Source organism: Oncorhynchus kisutch, linkage group LG24, assembly GCF_002021735.2.
Source record: "Oncorhynchus kisutch isolate 150728-3 linkage group LG24, Okis_V2, whole genome shotgun sequence".
NCBI classification, from domain to species: Eukaryota; Metazoa; Chordata; class Actinopteri; order Salmoniformes; family Salmonidae; genus Oncorhynchus; species Oncorhynchus kisutch.
Window position 1 is genome coordinate 42936820 of NC_034197.2, and position 20905 is coordinate 42957724.

At 46.5% G+C, this 20905-nt stretch overlaps 1 protein-coding gene across 2 annotated transcripts in view; it reads right to left on the reverse strand.

The window, feature by feature from the left end:
* The window catches only part of LOC109907104 (FYVE, RhoGEF and PH domain-containing protein 1), a 151343-nt gene that overhangs the window by 105124 nt on the left and 25314 nt on the right, over positions 1 to 20905 (reverse strand). Inside the window, exon 1 of one of the 2 annotated variants that reach the window (XM_031804220.1) lies at positions 3066 to 4256. The exons of the other annotated variant lie outside the window; for it this stretch is intronic. Within the exon in view, the coding sequence (XP_031660080.1) occupies positions 3066 to 3123 (58 nt within the window). The 5' untranslated portion in view covers positions 3124 to 4256. Of the gene's footprint in view, positions 1 to 3065; positions 4257 to 20905 lie in introns of those variants that run through there. 2 annotated transcript variants of the gene reach the window in all.

Consider the following 20905-nt stretch of genomic DNA (forward strand, 5'->3'; position numbering starts at 1 on the left):
GTGTTTCTATAGGTTGGGGGCTTTCATCAAGGTTAGTGTTTCTATAGGTTGGGGGCTTTCATCAAGGTGTTTCTTTAGGTTGGGGGCTTTCATCAAGGTTAGTGTTTCTATAGGTTGGGGGCTTTCATCAAGGTTAGTGTTTCTGTAGGTTGGGGGCTTTCATCAAGGTTAGTGTTTCTATAGGTTGGGGGCTTTCATCAAGGTTAGTGTTTCTATAGGTTGGGGGCTTTCATCAAGGTTAGTGTTTGTGTAGGTTGGGGGGCTTTCATCAAGGTGTTTCTGTAGGTTGGGGGCTTTCATCAAGGTGTTTCTGTAGGTTGGGTGCTTTCATCAAGGTTAGTGTTTCTGTAGGTCGGGGGCTTTCATCAAGGTTAGTGTTTCTGTAGGTTGGGGGCTTTCATCAAGGTGTTTCTGTAGGTTGGGTGCTTTCATCAAGGTTAGTGTTTCTATAGGTTGGGGGCTTTCATCAAGGTTAGTGTTTCTTTAGGTTGGGGGGCTTTCATCAAGGTGTTTCTTTAGGTTGGGGGCTTTCATCAAGGTGTTACGTCGTCTCCAGCTTATTGAACACACAGCACATATCAGCCTGGGATATCAACCATTCAGAGTTGGTCATAGTGGGACCATATAATTATATGGGGGTGACCTCACAGAGTAAAGTATTTGTCATCAGGATATGTCCATTGTTAGTGTAACAGTATAGACTTTACGTCCGTCCCCTCGCCCCGACCTGGGCGCGAACCAGGGACCCTCTGCACACATCAACAGTCACCCTCAAAGCATCTTTACCCATCGCTCCACAAAAGGCCCTTGCAGAACCACTACTTCCAAGGTCTCAGAGCGAGTGACGTCACCAATTGAAACGCCACCAGAGCGCACCACCGCTAACTAGCTAGCCATTTCACATTGGCTACATTAGCAAAAACATCCCCCCTGGTAGTCACTAGTTAACACAGCCACAGTCAGAATTATGGCTAAACTCCGCCCATTTCTACAGTTTCTCTTCATAAAAATGGATTTTAAACCTAACCCTAACATTAAACCTAACCTTAACCACACTGATAACACTATGACTAACCCTAACCTTAAATTAAGACCAAACACACATTTTAGTTTTCATGACTTTTTATGATATAGCCAATGTTGACTTTGTGGCTGTGTTATCTAGTGGAAGCCATTCCCCCTGGTCTTGAGTGAGAAAAAACAACAGGTCCTACCTTCCAGCTAGCTAATTAGCACAGGACATCGCTAGCTAGCTAATTAGCAAAGGACATAGCTAGCTAGCTAATTAGCAAAGGACATAGCTAGCTAGCTAATTAGCAAAGGATATAATTAGCTAGCTAATTAGCAAAGGACATAGCTAGCTAGCTTATTAGCAAATGACATAGCTAGCTAGCTAGCTAATTAGCAAAGGACATAGCTAGCTAGCTAATGGCTTCCCCAAGAAGAAGAAAGACAACCCCATAAAATCTGTGGTCGATGTGTGTCGCGCATGTGGGGAAAACTAGACGAAGAAGAAGAAGAGTTACAAACATAATCTCTTTATTGCCAAGACGTCGGGCTGATAAGACAGCTAAGACATTGGGCCGATAAGACAGCCAAGATGTCAGGTTGATAAGACAGGCAAGACGTCGGGCTGATAAGACAGCCAAGAAGTTGGGCCGATAAGATAAGACAGCCAAGACGTTGGACCGATAAGACAGCCAAGACATCGGGCCGATAAGACAGCCAAGACGTCACCGATAAGACAGCCAAGACGTCAGTCGATAAGACAGCCAAGACGTCGCCGATAAGACAGCCAAGACGTTGGACCGATAAGACAGCCAAGACATCGGGCCGATAAGACAGCCAAGACATCGGGCCGATAAGACAGCCAAGACGTTGGACTGATAAGACAGCCAAGACATCGGGCTGATAAGACAGCCAAGACATCAGGCTGATAAGACAGCCAAGACATCGGGCCGATAAGACAGCCAAGACGTTGGACTGATAAGACAGCCAAGACATCGGGCTGATAAGACAGCCAAGACGTCAGTCGATAAGACAGCCAAGACGTCGGCCGATAAGACAGCCTAGACATAGCCGATAAGACAGCCAAGACGTCGCCGATAAGACAGCCAAGACGTCGGCCGATAAGACAGCCAAGACGTTGGACCGATAAGACAGCCAAGACGTCGGCCAATAAGAAGGAGCTACACAAGACAAGGGAAGGTGTTGTGGGTGATGATTGGTTAGTAGATTAAGCCAATGAGTAATGATTCTCCCAGCACTCTGTATTGACTAACGAAGGCCAAGTTCAATGCGTTGGACCACCAGACCTTCCGCACATTTGGGAACGATATTGGTAGTTGCTGTTCGAGATCCTTGGGACCCCATTGAAGTTTAAATGTAAAATGGTTAAGGTTAGGATTAAGGACCTTTCAAGGTTCCCTGATAGCACTACCCAAACGTTTGAAGCTTGCTCTGGCCCCCTCCATGATGTTGCACCAAAGAAGTGATGTGATTTTGATCATGTGCTTTCTCTGCAAGGGCTTAGTAACAATAGTTTTTCTCTTGTTAGGATTAAGCTGTCCCAATTTAAATGATGTCCCACTCTATTCGAATTCACCCTTTGGGTAGCCTCTGAAATCAAACTCGCAACTCTGGCAATGCAAGCGCCATGCCATGCCATGCTCTATCAAACTAAGCCATATAGGACTACCAGTTGTTCACACAGAGTGTCATTCCTTCGTTGGATAATTTTAGCCAAAATTAGAGTATACCCACTTCTCCACGCACCCCTACAGCACTGACTATGCTCCATAAATCATTGACACCGTTTCCACTTCTGCTGCATACATCACATCACCTATAGCAACATGGGTGCACGGTATGCTCCCTCCTCCTTCTCATCTGGTCGACTCCTCGACGCATTACTACACGTAGCCAAGCACACATCCACTGCGGGCAAATGGCTATATTGATCCGTATATTAACTGCGCTATTTATATGGGGGGGAAGGGGGGGACGCTAGAATGCACAACAAGAACACAGGATGATGGCAAATAAATCAATCTATATAGACTTACCCCGGAGCACACTGGTTTTATCCATGTACATAGCGCAGCAAAACACAAATCCAGTCATTAAAAAAACCCGAACGGGAGACAGAATCTCCCAATCGCAACGGAATAAGAACCTAGGCGATGGGACCGAGCCACAGTTAGGGCTGTATTCCTATTTCTAAAGCAATCCCCGGGTGTTCTGTCTGCCACCGAAGAACAGACAGCGAGACTACATTTAAAAAAATTATATATATATATATATAGGTTAAAATATGTAGGTTAAATGGCTGTGAACGGGGAAAGGCAGTCGGGATGGCCCTCCCTGGTCGTCAGAGCACCGGGCGTAATGACAGCATCGGTTCAGCAGCAGCGGCGGCAGCATCCTCTGCTCACTGGGTCAAGCGCAGGGCTGATATTAGCAGCATCCAAGCAGCAAATTATTTTTCCTCTGGCAGCACAACGATATCCTTTAAACGATAGTCTTACAAATGTGGTGCATGATACACGATTAATAATCCATCAATCAATCTAGACATTTGTATCCGTCAACGGATTTTAAAATAAATAAATATTGTGTTGCTTTGCGGCCCACCACCCCTCTCTGTCCTCTCCGCTGCTGTCCTAGTAACACAGCGCCAGAGTGCAGCATCATATTGCCATTGGAATCACATGCATTATGACCCCAGCCAGCCGAGCCTCCCTCCCCCTTCTCCCTCTCCTCTCTCACACTCCTCCCGTCTCCACATCCATCTACCTCACTCCGACATCCTCTCTCTCTCTCTCTCTCTCTCGTTTTTCAGTTTCCTTGACAACAAATTAGAGGTAGAGTATATTTGTTTGGTTCTATATCAGAAAGGAAGGCACAGTGATGCCGAAACGTTGATAAATACACATTTAAATTGCTGGGAGATTATCTTTCTTTATTTTGATAGTCTATATCAGAACACAACACTTGTAGACAGACATGCTACCGCATTGTCTAATGAAATATGGATCACGGCAGCTAGCTGGATATCAGCAGTGCTACAATGGATACATGATAATAGCTATAGTGCCTCGTTAATTTGCTGTGGCGTCATTGTCTTTATTGATGGCACAGCCTCTTCTTATTTATTTGTTCAGATCCAGATGGGTTGTTTGGTTCAGACAGGATTAAGGACTTGGGTTGAAACACACAACACACACACAAACACACAACACACATACAAACACACATGCACACACACAACACACAACACACATACAAACACACATGCACACACACACACACAGACACACACACACACACTAACACACACACACTAACACACAAACACACTAACACAATAACACACACACACACAAACACACACATACTCACTAACACACACACACACACACTCACTAACATACTAACACATACACACAACACTCACTAACACACACACACACACTAATACACACACACTAACACACTAAGAGAGAGAGAGGGAGAGAGAGAGAGAGAGAGAGAGAGAGAGAGAGAGGAGAGAGAGAGAGAGAGAGAGAGAGAGACGCATGTGTGGGTCATAGATAGTGGGATTTATAAACCTCCACCTCCACCTCCACCCCTCCCTCTCCTTGGCCTGTGTCAGGTCACCCTGCTGGGGGTGCTGAATGAGCAGCTCAGCCCTCCAGCCCTGGCTCTCTCTGACACCACTAAATGGAGAGATTTACCCTCTTGATTTCCCCAGAGAGAGTGCCATCTGCCCACTGCCACCACGCCACTACACACACACACACACACACACACACACACACACACACACACACTAAGCATGACAATGGAACATGTGACACCCTGCTACATGTTAAATGAGATAAACACATGACACGTGGTCTATTGTACTGTATACACATGCAGAAACTCACCACCTCCACCATCACCTTATCACCACCATCACCTTATCACCACCCTCACCCCATCACCACCATCACCCCATCACCACCATCACCTTATCACCACCATCACCTTATCACCACCATCACATTATCACCACCATCACCCCATCACCACCATCACCTTATCATCACCATCACCTTATCACCCCATCACCACCATCACCTTATCACCACCATCACCTTATCACCACCATCACATTATCACCACCATCACCCCATCACCACCATCACCTTACCACCACCATCACCCAATCACCCCATCACCTTATCACCACCATCACCTTATCACCACCATCACCCCATCACCACCATCACCTTATCACCACCATCACCTTATCACCACCATCACATTATCACCACCATCACCCCATCACCACCATCACCTTATCACCACCATCACCTTATCACCCCCATCACCACCATCACCTTATCACCACCATCACCCCATCACCACCATCACCTTATCACCACCACCATCTTACCACCACCATCACCCCATCACCACCATCACCTTATCACCACCACCATCACCCCATCACCACCATCACCGTATTAGCACCATCACCCCATCACCACCAACATCTTACCACCACCATCACCCCATCACCACCATCACCTTATCACCACCATCACCTTATCACCACCATCACCACCATCACCTTATCACCACCATCACCTTATCACCACCCTCACCCCATCACCACCATCACCCCATCACCTTATCACCACCATCACCTTATCACCACCATCACATTATCACCACCATCACCCCATCACCACCATCACCTTATCATCACCATCACCTTATCACCCCATCACCACCATCACCTTATCACCACCATCACCTTATCACCACCATCACATTATCACCACCATCACCCCATCACCACCATCACCTTACCACCACCATCACCCAATCACCCCATCACCTTATCACCACCATCACCTTATCACCACCATCACCCCATCACCACCATCACCTTATCACCACCATCACCTTATCACCACCATCACATTATCACCACCATCACCCCATCACCACCATCACCTTATCACCACCATCACCTTATCACCCCCATCACCACCATCACCTTATCACCACCATCACCCCATCACCACCATCACCTTATCACCACCACCATCTTACCACCACCATCACCCCATCACCACCATCACCTTATCACCACCACCATCACCCCATCACCACCATCACCGTATTAGCACCATCACCCCATCACCACCAACATCTTACCACCACCATCACCCCATCACCACCATCACCTTATCACCACCACCATCACCCCATCACCACCATCACCTTATCACCACCATCACCTTATCACCACCATCACCACCATCACCTTATCACCACCATCACCCCATCACCACTGTCACCTTATCACCACCATGCAGAAACTCACCACCTCCACCATCACCTTATCACCACCATCACCCCATTACCACCCTCACCCCATCACCACCATCACCATCACCTTATCACCACCATCACCACCCTCACAACATCATCACCATCACCTTATCACCACCATCACCCCATCACCACCATCACCTTATCACCACCATCACCCCATCATCACCATCACTTTATCACCACCATCACCTTATCACCCCATCACCACCATCACCTTATCACCACCATCACCCCATCACCACCATCACCTTATCACACCATCACCCCATCATCACCATCACCTTATCACCACATCACCACCATCACCACCATCACCCCATCACCTTATCACCACCCACACCCCATCACCACCATCACCTTATCACCACCATCACCCCATCACCACCACCACTATCACCACCATCACCTTATTACCACCATCACCACCATCACCTTATCACCACCATCATCACCTTATCACCACCATCACCCCATCACCACCATCACCTTATCACCACCATCACCTTATCACCACCATCACCACCATCACCACCACCACTATCACCACCATCACCTTATTACCACCATCACCACCATCACCTTATCACCACCATCACCTTATCACCACCCTCACCCCATCACTACCCTCACCCCATCACCACCATCGCCACCATCACCTTATCACCACCATCACCTTATCACCACCATCACCTTATCACCACCCTCACCCCATCACCACCCTCACCCCATCACCACCATCGCCACCATCACCTTATCACCACCATCACCTTATCACCACCATCACTCCATCACCACCATCACCCTACCACCACCCTCACCCCATCACCACCATCACCTTTTCACCACCATCACCTTATCACCACCATCACCACCATCACCTTATCACCACCATCACCCCATCACCACCATCACCTTATCACCACCATCACCACCATCACATTATCACCACCATCACCCCATCACCACCATCACCTTATCACCACCATCACCACCATCACATTATCACCACCATCACCCCATCACCACTGTCACCTTATCACTACCATCACCTTATCACTACCATCACCCCATCACCACCATCACCCTCCTCCACACAAACATACTCCCCCCACCACACATACACCATCACCCCCCACCACACAAACATACTCCCCCCCCACCACACATACACCATCACCCCCCACCACACAAACATACTCCCCCCACCACACATACACCATCACCCCCCACCACACATACACCATCACCCCCCACCACACAAACACACTCCCCCACCCCACCACACATACATACACCATCACCCCCCACCACACATACACCACATTCTCCTCGAACTCCTTCCTCTGTCCTAAAGCATGAAACTTACCCTGGTCCTATAACCCTGGTACTAAAACCCTGGTCCCCCTAACACTAACCCTGGTCCTATAACCCTGGTTCTATAACCCTGGCCCTCCTAACACTAACCCTGGCCCTCCTAACACTAACCCTGGTCCTCCTAACACTGACCCTGGTCCTCCTAACACTAACCCTTGACCTATAACCCTGTTCCTATAACCCTGGTCCTCCTAACACTAACCCTGGTCCTCCAAACACTAACCCTGGTCCTATAACCCTGGTCCTCCTAACACTAACCCTGGACCTATAACCCTGGTCCTCCTAACACTAACCCTGGTCCAATAACCCTGGTCCTCCTAACACTAACCCTGGTCCTCCGAACACTAACCCTGGTCCTATAACCCTGGTCCTATAACCCTGGTCCTCCTAACACTAACACTGGTCCTATAACTTTGGTCCTCCTAACACTAATCCTGGTCCTATAACCCTGGTCCTCTTAACACTAACCCTGGTCCTATAACCCTGGTCCTCTTAACACTAACCCTGGTCCTATAACCCTGGTCCTATAACCCTGGTCCTCCTAACACTAACCCTGGTCCTCCTAACACTAACCCTGGTCCTATAACCCTGGTCCTTTAACCCTAGTCTCCTTAACACTAACCCTGGCCCTATAACCCTGGTCCTCTTAACACTAACCCTGGCCCTATAACCCTGGTCCTCCTAACACTGACCCTGGTCCTCCTAACACTAACCCTGGTCCTATAACACTGGTCCTCCTAACACAAACCCTGGTCCTCCTAACACCAACCCTGGTCCTATAACCCTGGTCCTCCTAACATAAACCCTGGTCCTCCTAACACCAACCCTGGTCCTATAACCCTGGTCCTCCTAACACTAACCCTGGTCCTATAACCCTAGTCCTCCTAACACTTACCCTGGTCCTATAACCCTGGCCCTATAACCCTGGCCCTATAACCCCGGTCCTCCTAACACTAACCCTGGTCCCATAACCCTGGTCCTATAACCCTGGTCCTCCTAACACTAACCCTGGCCCTATAACCCTGGTCCTCTTAACATTAACCCTGGCCCTATAACCCTGGTCCTCCTAACACAAACCCTGGTCCTCCTAACACCAACCCTGGTCCTATAACCCTGGTCCTCCTAACACAAACCCTGGTCCTATAACCCTGGTCCTCCTAACACTAACCCTGGTCCTATAACCCTAGTCCTCCTAACACTTACCCTGGTCCTATAACACTGGCCCTATAACCCTGGCCCTATAACCCCGGTCCTCCTAACACTAACCCTGGTCCTATAACCCTGGTCCTATAACCCTGGTCCTCCTAACACTAACCCTGGTCCTATAACCCTGGTCCTCTTAACATTAACCCTGGCCCTATAACCCTGGTCCTCGTGACACTAACCCTGGTCCTCCTAATACTAACCCTGGTCCTATAACCCTGGTCCTCCTAACACTAACCCTGGTCCTATAACCCTGGCCCTATAACCCTGGGCCTCCTAACACTAACCCTGGTCCTCTTAACACTAACCCTGGTCCTATAACCCTGGTCCTATAACCCTGGTCCTCCTAATACTAACCCTGGTCCTATAACCCTGGTCCTCCTAACACTAACCCTGGTCCTATAACCCTGGGCCTCCTAACACTAACCCTGGTCCTCTTAACACTAACCCTGGTCCTATAACCCTGGTCCTATAACCCTGGTCATCCTAACACTAACCCTGGCCCTATAACCCTGACCCTATAACCCTGGTCCTATAACCATGGTCCTCCTAACACTAACCCTGGTCCTCCTAACACTAACCCTGGCCCTATAACCCTGGCCCTATAACCCTGGCCCTATAACCCTGGTCCTATAACCATGGTCCTCCTAACACTAACCCTGGTCTCCTTCACACTAACCCTGGCCCTATAACCCTGGTCACCTTAACACTAACCCTGGCCCTATAACCCTGGTCCTCCTAACACTAACCCTGGCCCTTTAACCCTGGTCCTATAACCCTGGGCCTCCTAACACTAACCCTGGTCATATAACCCTGGGCCTCCTAACACTAACCCTGGCCCTATAACCCTGGCCCTATAACCCTGGTCCTATAACCATGGTCCTCCTAACACTAACCCTGGTCCTATAACCCTGGTCCTATAACCCTGGTCTCCTTAACACTAACCCTGGCCCTATAACCCTGGTCCTATAACCCTGGTCTCCTTAACACTAACCCTGGCCCTATAACCCTGGTCCTATAACCATGGTCCTCCTAACACTAATCCTGGTCCTATAACCCTGGTCTCCTTAACACTAACCCTGGCCCTATAACCCTGGTCCTATAACCCTGGTCCTCCTAACACTAACCCTGGCCATATAACCCTGGTCCTATAACCCTGGGCCTCCTAACACTAATTTGTAATTTAACAGACTCTCTCATCCAGAGTCACTACAGTAGTGAGTCATTTAGCAGACTCTCTTATCCAGAGCCACTACACTAGTGACTCATTTAGCAGACTCTCTTATACAGAGCCACTACAGCAGTGAGTCATTTAGCAGACTCTCTTATCTAGAGCCACTAAGGTAGTGAGTCATTTAGCAGACTCTCTTATCCAGAGTGACTACATACACAGGAGTAACTAGGGTGTGGAAGGCTGTTCCTTCTCTTGACTGCCGATAGGTACTGATCACAGTGGAAGGCTGTTCCTTCTCTTGACTGCCGATAGGTACTGATCACAGTGGAAGGCTGTTCCTTCTCTTGACTACCGATAGGTACTGATCACAGTGGAAGGCTGTTCCTTCTCTTGACTGCCGATAGGTACTGATCACAGTGGAAGGCTGTTCCTTCTCTTGACTACCGATAGGTACTGATCACAGTGGAAGGCTGTTCCTTCTCTTGACTGCCGATAGGTACTGATCACAGTGGAAGGCTGTTCCTTCTCTTGACTACCGATAGGTACTGATCACAGTGGAAGGCTGTTCCTTCTCTTGACTGCCGATAGGTACTGATCACAGTGGAAGGCTGTTCCTTCTCTTGACTGCCGATAGGTACTGATCACAGTGGAAGGCTGTTCCTTCTCTTGACTACCGATAGGTACTGATCACAGTGGAAGGCTGTTCCTTCTCTTGACTGCCGATAGGTACTGATCACAGTGGAAGGCTGTTCCTTCTCTTGACTGCCGATAGGTACTGATCACAGTGGAAGGCTGTTCCTTCTCTTGACTACCGATAGGTACTGATCACAGTGGAAGGCTGTTCCTTCTCTTGACTGCCGATAGGTACTGATCACAGTGGAAGGCTGTTCCTTCTCTTGACTACCGATAGGTACTGATCACAGTGGAAGGCTGTTCCTTCTCTTGACTACCGATAGGTACTGATCACAGTGGAAGACTGTTCCTTCTCTTGACTGCCGATAGGTACTATGTAAGATGGCACCGGAGAGGATTTGCGTTGTTTGTAACTTAATTTTTTACTTAATTTGTACATAATGTTGCTGCTACCGTCTCTTATGACCGAAAATAACTTCTAGACATCAGGACTGCGATTACTCAGCAAGGACTAGCAGAATCCTATTTTTACTTTTACGACTCTGACGAGCCCGACGCAAAGGGTGCACTGCTTCCTCGGGAACAGGCCCCGATCCCCGTGATCTGCGTGAAGAATTCGTAGTGGAGAATTCATAGGCGTTCAAATAAATCCTCACATTCTTTGGACAATAAAATCAATGATTTACGCGGGAGATTAAACTACCAACGGGACTTTATAAACTGTAACATCTTATGCTTCACGGAGTCGTAGCTGAATGACGACAACATCAACATACAGCTGGTTGGTTATACAATATACCGGCAGGATAGAACAGCGGCATCTGGTAAGACAAGGGGTGACAGTCTATGTATTTTTGTAAACAACAGCTGGTGCACAATATCTAAGGAAGTCTCGAGCTATTGCTCGCCTGAGGTAGAGTATCTCATGATAAGCTGTAGACCACACTACCTACCGAGAGAGTTTTCATCTGCATTCTTTGTAGCTGTTTACATACCACCACAGACTGATGCTGGCACTAAGACAGCACTTAATGAGCTGAAAGGCAGGGAAACTTAAATCCGTGTTACCAAATTTCTATCAGAATGTTAAATGTTCAACCAGAGGAAAATAACTCTGGACCACCAATACTCCACACACAGAGACGCGTACAAAGTTTTCCCTCACCCTCCATTTGGCAAATCTGACCATAATTCTATCCTCCTGATTCCTGCTTACAAGCAAAAAATTAAAACAGAAAGCACCAGTGACCCGATCAATAAAAAAGTGGTCAGAGGAAGCAGATGCTAAACTACAGGACTGTTTTGCACAGACTGGAATATGTTCCATTCCTCCGATGGCATTGAGGAGTACACCACATCAGTCCGAGTCTTTAATACCAACATGTTTCAAGCAGACCACCATAGTGCCTGTGCCCAAGAACACAAAGGCAACCTGCCTAAATGACTACCGACCCGTAGCACTCATGTCTGTAGCCATGAAGTGCTTTGAAAGGCTGGTCATGGCTCACATCAACACCATCATCCCAGAAACCCTAGACCCACCCCAATTTGCATACCGCCCCAACAGATCCACAGATTATGCTATCTCCATTGCACTCCACACTGCCCTTTCCCACCTGGACAAAAGGAAAAGCTATGTGAGAATGCTGTTCATTGACTACAGCTCAGCGTTCAACACCATGGTGACCTCAAAGCTCATCAATAAGCTATGGTCCCTGGGACTAAACACCTCCCTTTGCAACTGGATCCTGGACTTCCTGACTGGCTGGCCCCCAGGTGGTAAGGGTAGGTAACAACACATCCACCACAATGATCCTCAACACAGGATCCCCTGTGCGTGCTCAGCCCCCTCCTGTACTCCCTGTTCACTCAAGACTGCACAGCCAGCTACGACTCCAACACCATCATTAAGTTTGTTGACGACACAACAATGGTAGGCCTGATCAACGATAACGACAAGACAGCCTATAGGAAGGAGGTCAGAGACCTGGTCGTGTGGTGCCAAGACAACAACCTCTCCCTCAACATGATCAAGACAAAGGAGATGATTGTGGACTACAGGAAAAGGAGGAGCGAGCACGCCCCCATTCTCATTGAAGGTGGCTGCAGTGGAGCAGGTTGAGAGCTACAAGTACCTTGGTGTCCACATCACCAACAAACTAACATGGTCCAAGCACACCAAGACAGTTGTGAAGATGGCACAACAAAACCTATTCCCCCCCAGGAGACTCAAAAGATTTGGCATGGGTCCTCAGATCCTCAAATGGTTCTACAGCTGCACCAATTGCATCCCTGCCTGGCAATTGCTCAGTCTCTGACCGCGAACGGCCCAGTACTTCACTGGGCCCAAGCTTCCTGCCATCCAGGACCTCTATACCAGGTGGTGTCAGAGAAAGGCCCTAAAAATTGTCAAAGACTCCAGCCACCCTAGTCATAGACTGTTCTCTCTGCTACCGGGCGGGAAGCAGTACCGGAGCACCAAGTCTAGGTCCAAGAGGCTTCTAAACAGCTTCTACCCCCAAGCCATAAGACTCCTGAACATCTAGTCAAATGGCTACCCAGACTATTTGCAGTGCACCCCCCCCCCCTCCATCTCACCCCCTTCTTTACACCACTGCTACTCTCTGTTGTCATCTATTTATAGTCACTTTAATAACTATCTACTTGTACTACCTCAAGTAACCGCTGTTTCATCTTGTAAAATCGCAATCCTTGTCAGTGGCCAACATCTTGACCTTGGGCCAATCAGAGACCATGAACCCCAAATGCCCAAATGTGGAGGACTCAACAGGAGTAACAACAAAAAGGAATGAAGGGGGTGATTTTTCTCCCTACATCTATGGACGAGACAGTCACAGTTCATTTGAATTGTAGTCTATGGGATGGTAGCTAGCTAAGTACTTTTATACTGTCCCAAGATGCAAAGAAATACAACAATACATGACAAAACAACAAATAGTGTATTTTCCATTTTTAATAACTGTGTTTTTTGGAATTCACACACTGAATATAGAGCCTTCAGAAAGTTATCACACCCCTTGATTTTTTACACATTTTTACAGCCTGAATTTTAAATGTATTACATTGAGATTGTGTGTCACTGGCCTACACATAATACTCCATAACGTCAAAGTGTAATTATGTTTTAATTTTTTTTTGTTTTTTTTTACAAATTAATAAAAAAAATGAAAAACTTCAGTCATTCTTGAGTCAGTAAATATTCAACCCTTTTGTTATGGCAAGCCTGGTTAAGTTCAGGAGTACAAATGTGCTTAACACATAATATGTTGCATGGACTCTGTGTGTAAATCTTTGAATAATCTGCTTAGAGAAAGGCACCATCTGTTTCTGTAGAGAAAAAAGCTAACTTTAAATCATAGTTTCTTAACCAGCTCGTTTTTAAACATCATATCGACATCAATCCAAAATGCCTCAGTATTTACATGCGGGAACACGTTTAATTGGAGAACCATCTAATGAGTGAACATGTAGTTCATCTGAAACATTCCAACGAGAGTTTAAAAACAACATGTATTTCCGTTTTGCAAAAATAAAACAAGTTATTGAGCCAACCATGATGGGTACTGCACAGTTAAGCAGACTGGGATCCAATTGGTCAGCCCCTGTGAATTTATTGTTGTCTATTGCTAGCAAAGCATCATATGACTTATTTTTCTGTATGTAAACGAAAAGAAAACCTTTGACTATCATTTCTCTGATCATTAAGCAAGATTCCCCTATCAGCATCCAGCCCAGTATCATTGTGAAAAAGCTTAGAAGTTAATTCAAAGAGAAACAAAATGGTGATTAAATGCATCAATGATGGCATTTTTGTCCGTAATGAGGCCAGTGTCTGAATTCATTTGTTGTGGCAGAAAGGAGGAGGGAGCACCCTTCAGGGATTTTTCCAGAATTTAGCCGGTTTCCCATTACAATCTGAAAGAGCGGTTACATAATAATCAGATTTTGCCTTTCAGATTCGTCTCACACAATGATTCCTCAGCTGCTTTAAAGCTTTTACCAGTTCTAGCCTTGACCCAAGCATCATCTCTTTTATGAATGACTTTTGATAATCCCCAGAGTGTACCAGGCATTCCATCTTCCTTTAACCCTTAGCTTTTTGAAGGGAGCATTTTTCTGGGGAAAAAAGTCTGAAAGCTAAATCAGGTTCAGGGATAGCTGAAATAAATAAAGGTCACTAAAATAAAATAATGTTAAAAAAAACTGTTAATTTAAGTTTTTAAAGGTCCTCTTTGTGATCACACAAGGCTTAGATTTTTGTATTCTCACATCTCTAACTACAAAGAACTTGGCAATGGTCACTAATTTCTTGGTCGAAAACACCATTAGAAACATATTTCACTGGTGTATTCGTTAGAATAAGATCAATCAGAGTTGACTTTAAAGGATCACTAGGGTTTGGCCGTGTATGCTTAGTCACCAGCTGGGTAGGTTTAGATCATTACACATGTCTTTTAGATTGTCTGACGCCTGCATATTTCCCAATCATAATTGAAGTCAACCAGGATAATAACTTCTGATTTAGTAAAAGAAGACAACAAACTAGTTTACTCCCCGAAAGAGACACAAAGGTTAACCGAGGGAGAATGGTAAAGACCCCATTAACAGTTATGGATACCGGAGTGATAAATATTTTTTTTAATTGTCTTTATCTGTTGTTTCTTTTTGCTAACCATCTACTTTAAAGAGCTGCCTGTTTTCCAACTTGGTGTGTGAACAGCCGACTGCTCATCATTTGCAGATAGTTGTTGACACATCAACCAGGATCAAGAGGCAGGGTTATTTGTGACTTGTTTTGGTAATCAGAGGCTGTATTAGACAGGGCGTGGTTCCATCCAGTGTATATAAGTATGCTTCATTCTATAACTAGAGGACTCCTGATATCTCCAAGAGTGATAAGTAAATATATTTGCTGTCTTTATCTGTTGTGGTCTAGTATTGTCTTTTTGCTACTTTTAGTGCTTCCTGTCTTCACAGTGTCCTACTTGGTGTGTGAACTGCTGACTGCTCATAAACAATTTTTTCCACATTTTTTGTGTTACAAAATGGAATTAAAATTGATTTAATTGTCAATTTTTTCAATGATCTACACAAAATACTCTGTAATGTCATAGTGGAAGAAAAAATTGAAATAGCTAACAAACGTTTTACAATCCAAGCTATTAGACAGGCTAGCTGCATAGTCAAAAGTGGCTATTGCAACAATTCTTGAAAACAAAAATGTGCAGTTTGTTCTTATTAATTAAAGGTTAGGGTTAGGTATTATGGTTAGCAGTGTGGTTAAGGTTAGGGTTAGGTTTAAAATCAGATTTGATGACTTTGTGGCTTGTGCCAGCTAGTGACCACTCTATAAGAGCTGCCGTCCAGGGCAAGATTCATTATGAAAAACGCTAACCTTTACCAACCCCCGCCCCCCCGCCCACCTCCCCCCGCCAGTTTAGTTCATCAGTTTAGTTCATCTGTCACACTCCATCAGAACCCCAAAATAGAAGCTTGTTTAACTCCAGTGTTTGTAAACAACGTAAATGTAAACAAACACTGTATAGCCTTATAACATGGTTACAACTATAACGTTGATATTATGAATGGTTAGTCCATGCATCCATAGCTCTGTCTAGGAATATCAGCGTGGTTACATTTCTCCCGATCCCTCAGCTTCTCACCTCAACAGATGTGAGACGACCGCTTAATTATTGTTTCAACTAAGGATTTAAGCATTAAATAACACATTAACATTTCTAAGCTGGGATTTAAGCATTAAATATACATTAGACAGCCAGACAGACAGACAGACAGCAAGCCAGACAACCAGACAGCCAGACAGAAAACCAGTCAGACAGCCATCCAGCCAGACTGACAGCCAGCCAGACTGACAGCCACACATCCACATAGCCAGCCAGACTGACAGCCACACATCCAGCCAGACAGAAAACCAGCCGGACAGCCATACAGCCGACTGACAGCCACACATCCACATAGCCAGCCAGCCAGACTGACAGCCACACATCCAGCCATCCAGATAGCCAGCCAGCCAGACTGACAGCCACACATCCAGCCAGCCAGACAACCAGTCAGACAGCCATACAGCCAGACTGACAGCCACACATCCAGATAGCCAGCCAGACATCTATCTCTTTGCTCTCTACATGAACTGAAGGTGAACCAATGAATAGATTCTCTCAAACACACTGCAGCACACAAGTATTAAAAATGTGTGTGTGTGCTTGTGTGTGTGTGTGTGTGCGTGCGTGCGTGCGTGCGTGTGTGTGTGTACTCGTTTGTGTGTGTGTGCTTGTGTGTGTGTGTTTATTTGACCTTGTAATGTTTGAAGCTGAGCTATCTGGGCAGTCACCATCATGATGAGCTGTCTCACCCTCTCCCCCTCTCTCTCCTCACTCTCTTTCCCGCCACAAACTCCTCCCCCTTCTCTCTCCTCCCGCCCTCTCTTTCCTCCCTCTCTCTCTCCCTACTCTCACCCCCTCTCCTCTCTCTCACCCTCTCCCTCTTCTCTCTCTCCTCCCTCTCTCTCTCCCCCTCCTCCCTCTCTCTCCCCCTCCTCCCTCTCTCTCTCCCCCTCCTCCCTCTCTCTCCCCCTCCTCCCTCTCTCTCCTCCCTCTCTCTCTCCCCCTCCTCCCTCTCTCTCCCCCTCCTCCCTCTCTCTCCTCTCTCCCCACACGCTGTTAAAACAAACATGACCAAAGGCTTTTTTTTCACAACTTGCAGCTTTGCAGCCAAAGAGACCATCATTACGTTTATGTCATTGTTGTTGTTGTTGTTTACTTATTGCTGTTTACATAATGATAGGCATCAGAAGCCATGTACAATACCCTTTTCACAATACAGGGGCTTATCATAGCTTCCTCTGTAGGATAGCGTGCAGGAGTTAGTGGTTATGACACACACACACACACAGACACACACACACACACACAGCTATCTAACCATCCAGTCAGAAGCAGCAGAGCAAATCAGTCCCCAGAGAAAGGGCAGAGGCAGAGAGCAACAATAATTCCAACTAACCAGTGAACCTACATCAATACTGGCTCTACTAGTTAGAAGGCATGCCTGCAGCAATATCCAGTTTGATGTATATAAGTTATACTAAATCTAGTCTATTTTGTCTTCTAAAGTGTTAAGATAGAGAAATCTCAAGAGGTTCTTATGACCATCAGCTGGGAATGGGGCTTGGGTTAGGTGTAAATGGGGCTTGAGTTAGGTGTAAATGGGGCCTGGGTTAGGTGTAAATGGGGCTTGAGTTAGGTGTAAATGGGGCCTGGGTTAGGTGTAAATGGGGCCTGGGTTAGGTGTAAATGGGGCCTGGGTTAGGTGTAAATGGGGCCTGAGTTAGGTGTAAATGGGGCCTGGATTAGGTGTAAATGGGGCCTGGGTTAGGTGTAAATGGGGCCTGGGTTAGGTGTAAATGGGGTCAGGGTTAGGTGTAAATGGGGCTTGGGTTAGGTGTGAATGGGGTCAGAGTTAGGTGTAAATGGGGCTTGGGTTAGGTGTAAATGGGGCCTGGGTTAGGTGTAAATGGGGCCTGGGTTAGGTGTAAATGAGGCCTGGGTTAGGTGTAAACGGGGCCTGGGTTAGGTGTAAATGGGGCTTGGGTTAGGTGTAAACGGGGCTTGGCTTAGGTGTAAACGGGGCTTGGGTTAGGTGTAAATGGGGCCTGAGTTAGATTCAGAGTTACATCCATTGTGTCCCAGCTATTCTTGTCCCATGGTGTGTGTGGTGGGAATGGGGCCTGGGTTAGATTCAGAGTTACATCCATTGTGTCCCAGCTATTCTTGTCCCATGGTGTGTGTGGTGGGAATGGGGCCTGGGTTAGGTGTAAACGGGGCTTGGGTTAGGTGTAAATAGGGCCTGGGTTAGATTCAGAGTTACATCCATTGTGTCCCAGCTATTCTTGGTGTGTGCTGGTGGGAATGCGACTGCCTTGTTGCAGAGAGAATGGATTGAAATGTACAGATGTCGTACCTTAACTTGATCACTCGTTTGTCGCTGAGAATTCTCCTGCTGTATCATAAAATTCAGACGAGATAGATATTGGTCTCCACTAGGCTACAACATTCAAGTGTCAAGTGTATCCTACGGTTACGAAAGAACTGTCGAATTTGAGGTCAGTTGCGGCCTGAGTTGGTCTAGCGTTTAGGAACGCAGCCTTCAGCATATAGGCCTACCGTATCGACGTGGGTTCGATTCTGGCCAATGCCCTTCTGGCACAAATAGTAACAATACCCACAGTTGACTTGATTTAGTTACATATTTAAAGTATGGACAGTCCAGGGATAGATTATCCCTGATGTTGATATGAAACGACCATACCAGACACTGTTGATATCATAAATAGGAAACCAATAAAATAGTAACAGTAAGCTACACCAAGGTTAGTTACCATTCATACAAAGAAAGAGTCTGGTAAATTAACCATGTATAAACAAGGAAATACTGTAATGCAAGTCCCACCCCCAAAAAATCATCCAAAAGCATCTTTTGAACATAAAGGCCTTAATAACAAACTCATCCGGAGTCTGTAAACAAATGTCAAATCCCGATTCTGTTAAGCCACGGAGAAAATACAGAATCTTGCCTAGCCATGATTGTTTGAGATAACGTGTGGGGGGGATGCACATTCACCAGAAAGACAGTCACTCTGTCAAAATGGCACTTCCTGTTCTCTTCTACTGCAAATATTTGAAAGATCCATAGCTAATTCATTGGATTTACTCGTATTTTCAGCATGAACGACAGGCAAAGTGTTTCTTTGAAATCGACACGAGTCAATCAGAAAACGGGAAGTCCACTCACACACCCCAGGTGCTCTCATTTGTTGACTTCTGTAACCGTAAAAGCCTTGGTTTCATGCATGTTAACATTGGAAACCTACTCCCTAAGTTTGTTTTATTCACTGCTTTAGCATACTCTGCCAACCCGGACGTCTTAGCCGTGTCTGAATCCTGGCTTAGGAAAACCACCAAAAACCCTGAAATCTCCATTGCTAACTATAACATTTTCCGCCAAGACAGAACTGCCAAAGGGGGCGGTGTTGCAATCTACTGCAAAGATAGCCTGCATAGTTCTGTATTACTATCCAAGTCTGTACCCAAACAATTCGAGCTTCTACTTCTAAAAATGCACCTTTCCAGAAACAAGTCCCTCACTGTTGCCGCTTGCTATAGACCTCCCTCTGCCCCCAGCTGTGCCCTCGATACCATATGTGAATTGATTGACCCCCATCTATCTTCTGAGCTCGTGCTACTAGGTGACCTAAACTGGGGCATGCTTAACACCCCGGCCATCATACAATCTAAGCTTGATGCCCTCAATCTCACACAAATTATCAATGAACCTACCAGGTACAACCCCAAATCCGGAAACACGGGCACCCTCATAGATGTCATCCTAACTAACTCGCCCTCCAAATACACCTCTGCTGTTTTCAATCAAGATCTCTCCTTCCAGACTCACATCAAACATCTCCAATCCAAAATTAAATCTAGATTTGGCTTCCTATATCGCAAAAAAGAATCCTTCACTCATTCTGCCAAACATACCCTCGTAAAACTGACCATCCTACCGATCCTCGACTTCGGTGATGTCATCTATAAAATGTGTGCAGGGCTGGCTGGGAGTGGGTGTGTGCAGGGCTGGCTGGGAGTGGGTGTGTGCAGGGCTGGCTGGGAGTAGGAAGTGGTTAAATAGTCAGCCAGCCAGTCACATGGTATTTTTTTTTACTGCTGCCTGCACTTATGATGAGCGGCATGTGCAGACTCTCCTCTCTCTCCTCTCTCTCGCTCCTCTCTCTTTCTTCTCTCTCTCAGTGGAAACCAAGGACTGAAGTAGTCAGTTCCTCTCTCCTCTCCTCTCCTCTCCTCTGTTCTCTCCTCTCCTCTCTCCTCTCCTCTGTTCTGTTCTCCTCCTCTCCTCTCCCCTCCTCTCCTCTCCTCTCCTCTCCTCTCCTCTCCTCTCCTCTCCTCTCCTCTCCTCTCCTCTCCTCTCATGTCTTTCACTCCTTTCTCTCTCTTCTCTCTCTCACTGGAAACCAAGGACTGCAGTCGTCAATTCCTCTCTCCTCTGTCTCTCTCTTCTCTCTCGCCCTACACTCCC